The 10,554-nt window shown below is 33.3% G+C and overlaps 2 protein-coding genes and 1 long non-coding RNA gene across 3 annotated transcripts; 1 reads left to right on the top strand and 2 right to left on the bottom strand.

The window, feature by feature from the left end:
• LOC100373371 (signal peptidase complex subunit 3-like) lies at window positions 1-3,596 on the bottom strand. Its single transcript, XM_002736945.3, has 4 exons — window positions 3,394-3,596; window positions 1,857-2,010; window positions 1,085-1,200; window positions 1-141 (listed from the first exon to the last, which is right to left on the bottom strand). Exons 1-4 carry the CDS (start codon window positions 3,534-3,536, stop codon window positions 21-23), a joined length of 534 nt encoding a protein of 177 aa, XP_002736991.1. The 5' UTR covers window positions 3,537-3,596; the 3' UTR covers window positions 1-20.
• A 71-nt stretch (window positions 3,597-3,667) lies between these two features.
• LOC102804972 (uncharacterized) lies at window positions 3,668-6,341 on the top strand. Its single transcript, XM_006819198.2, has 4 exons — window positions 3,668-3,754; window positions 4,121-4,282; window positions 5,708-5,844; window positions 6,181-6,341. The coding sequence occupies exons 1-4, from the start codon at window positions 3,668-3,670 to the stop codon at window positions 6,308-6,310; spliced, it is 516 nt and encodes a 171-aa protein (XP_006819261.2). The 3' UTR covers window positions 6,311-6,341.
• Window positions 6,342-7,782: 1,441 nt separating this feature from the next.
• On the bottom strand, window positions 7,783-9,590 carry LOC146747235 (uncharacterized). The gene is made up of 2 exons (XR_014929191.1): window positions 9,414-9,590; window positions 7,783-8,018 (listed from the first exon to the last, which is right to left on the bottom strand). It is a non-coding gene; the product is annotated as an uncharacterized LOC146747235 (long non-coding RNA).
• Window positions 9,591-10,554: the final 964 nt, after the last annotated feature.

The following is a 10,554-nucleotide window of genomic DNA, read 5'->3' as shown; positions in this document are numbered from 1 at the left end:
TTACAAATCAATTATATATTTTATTGCTTGTATTCATCTGGGAATTGTATAATGTAGCTTCCTTCTCCTTGTATCCGTGGTAATGTTCCAGCATTGGGGATGACATTCCATGATAACGTCAATGTAACATTCTGATTTCCTCTGTGGAATAATATAGACATTTGTATCAGTAAAATTTCTCACTTTTGTTTCTTTGACAATTACAACTTAGGTTGGTACATATAATTTAATATCAGGCAAATTTTTAAATTTGTTTTCCAAAATTGATGTGCTTGATTTATTTTTAAAGTTTATGATTTTTTTTGATTAAAACCTTTTTTCTAAAATTCGGACTAAAACATGTGATGCAATCATTTTTTATTGGTGCACACAGTAAACAGAAACATGAATATTTTGTATTCCTGAATTACAAAACCAAAAGGGGAATTATTTTCATTGGATTTAATTTTTGTGGATTTATCTGTTTAGCAAAATAACATTCCAAGTGAAAATATAGTATCTGCATTTCTTATATAATTTTTATTACATTTTGTGCCACATATATTGTATGGGTAGCATATGGTTTGACATCTAAAGTGTTAATGCGATTATGGGCAATTTTACAAACCAAAGTGAAAACAATTTTTTTCTTAAAAATAATCTATCATGATGTAATTCAATTTTTATTTTTATTAAACTTCAAAATAAATTTCAATGCCACAGTGCTTTGTTTTCCTGCCTCTCTACCACAGTCATTATGCAGACTGCTACAGTACCATCCATTACCACTGTGTCATTGCTGACTTTTGAGATTAAATTGATAAGTTGGTGAAAACTTAAAACTTGTGTGTAATAAAAACAGTTTTGTAAGTCAATTTTGTGCATTGTATAATTGAGTATGTTATTTATCACAATTTCTTTAGATTGATCTGTCTAAACCTAATGTTCTACAGTACACAGTTAGGATTGACAGACGATTCATGCATCAAGTTTTGATTTCAATAATTTAGCTGATTCGTGATGAAATATCCTGGTTGAATTCATACCTAAGAATAGTCAAATTATATAATTATAGGAAAAAAAAAATATAAATTTTAACACTTACTTGAGACCATTGCCATCATCAAAGAAATAATACTTGGTGTTCATACTTTTAAAGTCTAGCTTGGTGGTCTCTCCTCTTCTAATAATTTTATCCCATAAAACAACTTGATTTAGCTTCTGTGGAATAAACCGAGTTAAACAGTAAAAGATGATTATCAACAGAAATAGAAAAAATAATAGTTTTTATCTCCCTAACATATGGTCATTTATTTGTATTCGCCATGTTGCTATTATAATATGTTACGAACAAAATGTTAGTCAAAAGAAAGGAAAGAAGTCATGTTGAATTCACAAGTTTTTTTATATTGTATACATAAACATACAACAATATTCTCTGTTATTATTATGGTAAACTAGAGCCTTAATACTTGTGCTCTCTCACACAAATACTTCACAACAGAAGAACCAAAAATTTAGTTAGCAATGTATGCAGAGTTTGTGGCCATTACATTTGTCAAATCTAAAAAAATAGTGTCAACTCTGTATTTTTTTATGTGTAAACTGGAAAGTAGCCACTAGAGGGCACTTAGTTACTGCTCCTTGCTGAAAACACAATTGTCAGTCATACATGTATATCTTATAAAAGTTTCATTTACATAATGCTTCTTTATAATATGTAATGGACCAACATGCCCAGCAGCATCTTGTTGACAACAATTGCAAAATAAAAACTAGACTAACATACCTTTGGATTCTGTGTTACAAAAATTGTACAATTTGATTTATTTGGCCTAAACACTTCAACTGAAATTTCTCAATATAGTTGTACTTACATTGCTTTTGGTTTCATACTCTGCAGTGAGGTACAAAAATAGCTGCTTTGTATTCCAGTTGAATAAAGAAGATAATTCTGTGTGAAGATCGAAAGCAATTTGCCCCAGATCATTTCTGTCTCGTGTAGATGCTGCAAAATTTGGGACATTCTTACTGTAACATAAGAAAGCAAGTTTAAGTTAGTTGGTAGTAGTCGCACATAACTACAGGTAAATGATGAAGTCATGAGAGAACTGTTGCATGTTACCAAGCCGACAGGCATTGGCAAGATTACAAGTTTCAACAGAATTGATCAATGCAACTTTGAGAAACTGACACATGCGTGTCTGTCTTAAATACGCCAGTCTGGGACATGTATAGAATTTGCCCGGTGTGACAAACAACATGAAAAATTCAATACAGGGCTACTTGCACAATTGCCAAATACCTGGTGAGTGATTATGCTCATTTATTGTAGAAATGCGATGCTTTACAAAATTATGTGGAATCAAACCAGTATTTCTGATTTCCCTCATAAATTCACAAGGCATAGTCATAATTTACACCTAAATTTACCAAGAGTTAAGAATTTTTCTTTAAAATTTTTCTGATCGCCCTTCTAAGTTTACTTAGAGATGTTTTGAGATGCATGTAGTTACGAACAAGGATATTTATAAGATAAGGATTTATAACCATGTTTATGTGATGTGTGATGAAGATCTCATGAGAAATGAAACAATCCTATTCCATGCATGTTAACTGAACATATTTCAACCAAAAGCATCACAGAACGCAGTGGGTGTTTGGAAATGTTTAATTGGGTAAATAGAAATTGGCGAAATTAACACAACGTTCAAACACGCAAAATGCATGTATTAAATGCTTTGCAATTAATCAAGGACAAATATTATGTAAGCATCAGTTATTCCACAGACTCTAGATTTCTAGAGATGTTGTACTGTATCCTGCGATTTTGTGATCATCTTGCAATCCATCTTTATTGCATATCACACTGTTGCATCTTTAAAAATCATTTTCAGGAATTAATACATCCAACTTGCTTGACAGAAGTCATTTTGTTCCAATACCTAGATTAGCTCAATGACATTCATTTTTTTGGCCAGGCCACAGTGCCACTATCCATTCTATATGATCATAGTGAGTGACTGTAGTTATAATAATATAATAATTGTTATTGCATCCTTAGAAATACGATCTTTCTATTAGTCTATAGCAATAAAGTATTAAAAGAAAATTTAGTTAGTTCATAATGAGATAAAAGCGATAGTAAATGAAAGTACCTAGTAGTGATTTTATAAAGAATTTTTATTTCTGATCTGTGGTTTGAAATCTTTTGTTCAGAAACACCGGTAAATTGAAACTAAGGCTGGTGAACCCACGTAAATAAAGAGGAAAGCAAGTAACAAAACATCCTATATTGGATAGTATCTAATATTCCGCCAAAAACAAGAGAAATTCTGCATATCAAAAGAAATAATAGTGTAAGCATATGGTTGGCTCGATAGTCGATTGGTAACAATTATTATGTCAACTTACACGACGGCTTTTGTAGTTCCTATGTCAACTGCAGTCTTGTTCTCTTTAAATGCCGTTGATAGAAAACAACCGAACGTTAAAGCAGCCATCACACTCAAAGTGAAAGCAAAAATTGTATTTAAACGCGACAAAAAGGTATTCATTTTGAAATAGCGTAAAGCAACGTGTATTTTGTCTTGTCTTCCGGATAGCGCTTGCGAAAGGTCGTCTACAGACGGCGCTGTTCAGTACCATGGGTCATTCGCAGGTTCCCGGCGTTCCTTGCGAATGCGCCATGACCAGCCAACGTGGGTCATTGAGGGAATCGCTCAACTTGAATACGCTCATTGATTTCATACATTTATGTAAACTCAGTCATACAGTAAGCCTTAATAATATAGTAGCTTAAATAAAAAAAAGTAGTCATTTTTCGTTGTAAATTTAACACTGCAAGTTGTTATGCAGATCTCAAATGCATTATGCAAAAAGCGCGCGCAGAACCAACCATTCTATTTTCGTCTGCCAACTTTCATCCAATCATCTCGCAAGAATTCCCTTCTTTGGCTCAACGGCTGGACGCGCAGCACCATTTTGCTAAAACCGTTTTTTAGGATTTGACGGGATATTTTTTGAAAACGAAGGAGACCCCTGATATAACCCCGGGATATAAAATTATCCCATATTCGTCACTATGAAGTCGCTCGTTTTTGTGGCATGTTTGGTCATGATGATATGCGTCAACTTCCAGACTGTTTGCGGGAGATCTGTGGCAAAAAAAGGACGTCCAGCAGAAAGTCACCGTGGCGCTCAGGAGGAAACGAAAAGAAGGGATGTATTCATCGAAGACTTGATACGCGGTCCGGGTCATGTTCATCATTCCTGTGAGATAGAACATGATGTAGGATCAGATGTGAGTAATTATATTAAACCTCACACGGTAGTAGAAATAAACATGAGGCTAGTGCTAGCCTAGTTAAAAAACATTAACACTTGATGTTGAACGCTGTACAGGTCTCCTGCGGTCTGTTTCTTACTAGTAAATATGGTACCGACAACTTAGGTAACGCTACACAAAAGTAAACATATTGTCCTTTTTTTGGCTTTTACATATTCGATTACCATGTTACAAGGATGTAAAAAATAGTTAGAAATATGGGGTGACCGTACTTGGTTCAGAGACGATCAATGTACAAAATAAAGTGAAAATAACATGTTTTCATCATTGTTTCTCATGGCAAGGATATATTTCCTATTTATTTTTATTCTCTGTGGCATATGATGAAAAAAGATATATAGTGTCTACAAAGAATGTCTAACACATTGAAAAATTGGCAATATATTTAAAGTGTTTTTAAAGAGGAAATATGTTTTCATTGTGGTTTATGGGAACCACTGTTAAAATGTCATTTTATGTTTATTATTTTACCCTTTTACTCCAAAAAAAAAAGACAGTGAACCAAAAATTTTTCCATACTAATGCTAAAAGAATTATTTGAACCAGAACAGCAACAACTTTGAGTGCTGGCACTGAGCCAGAGATACCAAAATGCTGCTTTGTAATATATTGAATATTATGAGGTTATCTTGAAAATAATGCGAAGTATGCACAAAATCAGTATAGTGATCGTATTGAACGGTATGTAGCAGAGGTCAAGGCACTCTGTTCCGCCTAAGTTCATATTTTGCAGAATTATCATGATAACCTATTATACATCTTTTTCCTGCTTGTAGTAATATTTTTAATGAGAGCTTATAGCGAAAATTGGCAACAAAAAATGTCTTAGGCAGTGGAAATAATGACAGAATATTTTTGTTATTGCATGCCATAGTGCTTTCGCGTTAAATGTAAACAAAGGATTGTGACATCACTCAAAAGATAATTGTTTCACTGCTGATTTTACTGAATTTTCTGAAGAAAAACAAATACAGACTTTATTTTTTGGAGGATAGAAAATATAATGTCTATTAATATTGATAAATTCAAGTGTTTTCTGTATGGTCATCATTTTCAAAAACTTTTGTAAGTCTCAAACTTATTGTTTTTATTAGATGTGTTTAAAAAAAAAAACATTTAAAAAAACTAAAGGAGTAAAAATATGTTCCATAATTTGCCCTTAAAAACTAAAACTTAAAGCCACATAGTTTTATACATAAAAACCACATATTAGCTTAATTTTGATTCAGAAGTTTTTCCATTTCCTGCTTTCCTTTTCCAAATTAACACTTGTTTATTAACACTTAAAAAATCCAGAGATGGCACTGAACTTATTGTAGTCTAGGATATGTGACACTCATCAATACATGTAGACTAAATTTGTTTAATCATGTTCTACAGTGTACACTACTAGGTGGTTCCCATTCCGTTTATGATGCTTGCTGTAGTACCACAAAAGCTTTGGCTTGTAAGAAGAATCAGCAAACACAAGAGTTACAATGTGTAGCAGTCAGGGGTATTCAGCATTTGTCTTCAACGTAAGTACTATATTATTATTATTTTTTACCACAAAGAGGCACTGCAGTTCATTCCTGTTAACCTGTCCAGGAGAAAACTGAATGTGAAGATGAATAGTCCCCCATGCAGTCACAAACATTGATTCTGGTTTTATTTGCAAAATGCAATTGCATGTATGGCTTCTGGCACTTGCAATTGCATACATAGTGAACAGTGGCATTCATTGTCTGAAACTTTCACAACTGGCACAAATGTTTATGAATTGTTCAAATTGTTGAATAGTACATATCTTTGATAAAATATTTATTTGTAGCCTTTAACAATGATCAATAACAAATAATCATTTTCTCTTCTAGCCGCCAGAACACCATCAGATATTTACTTCTGAAACAAAGAGAAAGTCTGAGAGGTCAGATACTGGCCAGGAACCGAGCCAGACAACAGGCTCTCAAGCAAATCTTTGAATCAATTTTGCTATGTGATTAATTTATCCATTATGTTGAATTTATATTGATTGTGGAATAAATAATTTGCACAAGCTACTGTCAGTCATCACTTATTTATACAATCTGGTGATTTTTTGTTTAGTTTTTGAAAGCTGATTTCACAACATTCTTTGCATGATTGTTCAATTGGACACTGTTCATATCTAAAGGTTGTTGTAGATATTAGTCTAAAAGAAAATTAGATGAGCTCAGCCAAATTTTTGTACTTAACTCCCATAGAACTATACAAGGTTATAAGGTACTACACCAAGTGTGATGAACATATTTGTATCTCTCCTGTTGAGAAATTTCTATGGCAGTTCTGTTCTGCAGCACCCTCTATAGTTGTCACAGCGTTTTTATGGTGGTAAATATACTACAGAGAAGCACAAATTGTAAACTGCCAACAAATGAGAAGGCAGCTTTTGAAGCATAAATATACAATTTTAATTGAACAGAAAGAAACTTCACTCACATAATCAGATTTGTTGATGTTAGTGCAGACAAGACAGGTTTCAATTGTTAGATAACTGGAGAATCCTTTGTGTGACCTAGCAGTACTTGCTCAAGGTGATGAGACCATCACTAAATCAGTATTCAAACAGCAGCAGAAGTTTATATTTATCTAATGTTTCATAGCACAAGTTTTGGTAATGCAGGGTAGTATTGTAATACATCAGTAACGCATTCAAAAAAAAGTCTGTTTCCAATTCAACAAGTCATTGTTAATAGCATACTGATAGTCACAGTTGAAATTGAGGGTAATGTTATTACCGGTAATGCCAAAAATATGGATCTAAAGCATAGTTAGTAATTGAGAGAGAATAAATGGCCGGTCTAGTATCAACAGAAATTGATGTATTAAATTACACTCCCATGATTGAAATATATGGTCAGAAATTAATCAGGATATGCTGTTTATGCATTTTTTGTATTCAAACTGATTTTCCTTTGTCTGGGCTCATGTACAGAGGTATAGTATGGTAAAAAGCAAGACTGCAGGCAGTCAACATCTTTGACCCGATTGTGAAACTATTAGTCATGGACATGTATCCTAACATGTATAATATGAAGAGAAAAAAATGTCAACAATACTTCTTGAAAAAACAAAATGGCTGCCAGTTGGTCATTTTAGATTCAAACAAGTCATGAATGACACTGCCTTCGCTAGTTGTCATTCTAAAGTTGCATGGACATAAATTGGCAAACATGATTTCTATGGCATTTTCAAGTTTATAGCACTCTCCATCCAGGTCAGCATTATTCTCAGCAAGGAAACCAGATAGCACCAAACCAGTACAACAGGTAAAATGACAAGGAAGTATACAAATCAGATCTGCAAATATGTAGAGTCAGTGTTGTGTCTGTTTGGATAAACTAGTTTGTGGCCCTGGATCAGTTTCAATATCTCTAATAAGGACAAGATTACTTCTCATACGACAATGATACAAATAAAGTACAAAAATCCAGAAGAATATTATCAAGTTTTTATTATCATACATTAATATTAACAAATCGTGTGAAATTTTATGTGCAGAGAAAACACATATTTATGCTTTGGTTGACAGAACTTCTCAAAGTAAAAAAAAAAAGAGGACCTGCGAAACTTTATACAATTGTCAGACACGCAGTGAATAGCACCGGTATGTTTTTGTAATACATGTAGTTCCAGTGCCTTTGCTTTCTGAGAAAAAAATCTGGCTCTGCACCTGAAAAAAAACAAAAAAAAAAACATTTAGTCCAAAGTAAGCAGAGGTTGTAGCATATGTACTCCCATTGGCTGTAAGATTTAATTAAAAAAGATATTTGAGTCTTTTTAGTACGAAAAAATATTACTTAATAAATTTATACCAGCCAGAAAGAAATTGCAGTTCACACTGTACTATTTTAAACATGTTCTACCAAAGTCTGGGATGAACTAATTCAATAGTTTCCACTCTACAAAGTTGTCAAATTAATATTCACAGGATTCTGCAAAAATAAAATATTAAGAATGTGCCAAAAGCCAGAGTACTTGTGCCGAAAATTTCACTTGAGCTGAACCAAATGGATGCCAAGCTATCAAAAGTAATAAAAAAAAACTATTGAGAAAAATACAAAAAAATACATTTAATATAAAAGCAGATAGAAGTGCATAAAAAACTAATCAGCAGAGGTAGTGATCATGTAACCTAAGTGTATGTCAAATTTCCTTTGAACTGGATTGCATTGTCTCAGATTGGCTGCTAATTTGCATATTAATTTGCATACTAATTAACATATTGTAGTTGTATTAAAATATTATATAAAATAATATCCGAAGTTTTGAAAAAAAATATTTTTAATATTAAGTCAACATCATTAAAATTGAGGATTACGTGAATTTGACCCCCTCCCTAATATTATTTCACATATCCCTTAAAAACATGGCCGCCGTTAAATCCATCTCAATCGAGGTCCGTAATTTATTTTCCTGCTCATAATGGAGATAAATTATGGTAGCTAAACATTGAAATTGCCACCCTGTCTTCTGTACCGAAATAAATAGCTGATTGGGAAAATGTGTCTCTGTTGACAGAGGTTCGATTTACCGATAAACTTCCAACACCGCATGGAGCATGGAAGTTCCGGTCACGAATGCAATAACGCACTCGGGTATCATATTTACTTCAAACGTAATTTAAAAGTGATGATAGATTCATTGATATTGAATTAAAGTACTTTTCAATTTCATCATTGCTTTCAAGCAGTCACTGTTGGCCGAACTTGACTTGTTTTCTCGATAATTCTAGTCTAATATGTCGTCACGAAACCAAGTTTCAATCTGCTAGCAGTTGCCAATGAACAACGGAAATAGCAATCGTACATAACAGAATCACGATCAGCGTGTTCTAAACTTTTACGTTTTTATTATTCCAGTATTTCATATGCCAAACGTTATTCCTAAGCCTCCTTAATGACGAGATAAACTTTCGATTTACACGTTTCATAACCAGTTCTTGAACTAATAGCAGGACTGTTTTTCTGGCAAAGTGTGACACTGTGCGATCGTTTCTCACTAAAGTCAGGACACACAAAAGAATAAATCAAAGTTCATAATAAATACCAAAAGCACAGTTTCTTACCTTTGAGATAGAATTTAATCTGTGTAAGCCTTGTGCAAAGAAAGATACAGTCCCGGAATACAATATCCTCAGACGAAATCGACGGCGATTTCCTCAGCGGTTAGACTGGCGCATGCGAAATACGGTATGCCAGTTCTACTTGCGAGATGTCGGCAAAACTCGGATTTTTCCGGCAAATTTCGGCACTTGTACTAGTAAAATGTTGAAAATCACAGAAAAACACAATGAAACTTTGGCGAATCAAAAAAATACTTGGCGTGCATATGCATGGCATTGAGAATAAAATTTGCACCAACTTGGAAAAAAAATGGACAGAGCATATTAAAGTTATAAGAGGTAAAAGACGGACGGACGGACGGACAGAACCCAATCTATAAGCCTTCGGCAGACTTCGTCTGCGAAGGCTAACTAGAAACAAATCATTATGGACATATATGCCAACATATATGTTTGTATCAAATTTGAAACCACATTTCCAAATAAACAAGGATGCCAGTCGGCCATCTTTGATCTGATTATCGAACAAACTGACATGAACATGTATTCATATATTTATGATGTATGTGCCAAATATGAATGAAAATGGTGATTGGTCCAAAAACTTTAGAGATATAGTATTACGGTTAAAAAGCAAAATTTTCACCAGTCAGTCATTTTTGATCCAATTGTAAAACAGATTGTTGTGAACATGTAATCTAAAATTTTGAACCAAAACTGACAAAGCATGCATAAGAATGATACGATACCACATTTTTCAAAAAACAGTCGGCACTCTTGGATTGAATCAGTAAACCAGATAAAGTACTAGGCACAAGCAAAGAATGAACAGATTTGGTCCACAAATATGACTGGACAGACAGAGACTGCATTAAGTCATTGTTTCAAACTTCGTTTGAATCAGAACTAATTACTACATGATTTTATAACATGAACAAGTTATGAAAACAAAGCAGTCAGTAGTGAATATAATCATTAAGTTTATTATTTGACTAAAAATGTCTACATCCAAGTGAAATCCATGTTGACCGTAATAACAATCATTGTGAAACATGATTACATATACAACATAATGGTATATTTTAAATATTCAAAAATCTTGTGGCCTGAAAACAAGAAAATCTGCATTTTTTTCGCTTCTTAC

This window comes from Saccoglossus kowalevskii, chromosome 4 (assembly GCF_978046115.1).
Source record: "Saccoglossus kowalevskii chromosome 4, keSacKowa6.1, whole genome shotgun sequence".
Classification (NCBI taxonomy): domain Eukaryota; kingdom Metazoa; phylum Hemichordata; class Enteropneusta; family Harrimaniidae; genus Saccoglossus; species Saccoglossus kowalevskii.
The sequence above is the reverse complement of the archived record's forward strand: the minus strand, read 5'-3'. Positions and strand labels throughout refer to the sequence as shown.

Coding starts and splice junctions, on each gene's coding strand:
- LOC102804972 (XM_006819198.2), top strand. CDS start 3,668: ATGACCAGCCAACGTGGGTCATTGAGGGAATCGCTCAACTTGAATACG. Junction 4,283..5,707: donor AACATGATGTAGGATCAGAT/GTGAGTAATTAT, acceptor CATGTTCTACAG/TGTACACTACTAGGTGGTTC. Junction 5,845..6,180: donor ATTCAGCATTTGTCTTCAAC/GTAAGTACTATA, acceptor TTTCTCTTCTAG/CCGCCAGAACACCATCAGAT.
- LOC100373371 (XM_002736945.3), bottom strand. CDS start 3,536: ATGAATACCTTTTTGTCGCGTTTAAATACAATTTTTGCTTTCACTTTG. Junction 1,201..1,856: donor AGTATGAAACCAAAAGCAAT/GTAAGTACAACT, acceptor TTTATTCCACAG/AAGCTAAATCAAGTTGTTTT. Junction 142..1,084: donor GATGATGGCAATGGTCTCAA/GTAAGTGTTAAA, acceptor ATTATTCCACAG/AGGAAATCAGAATGTTACAT.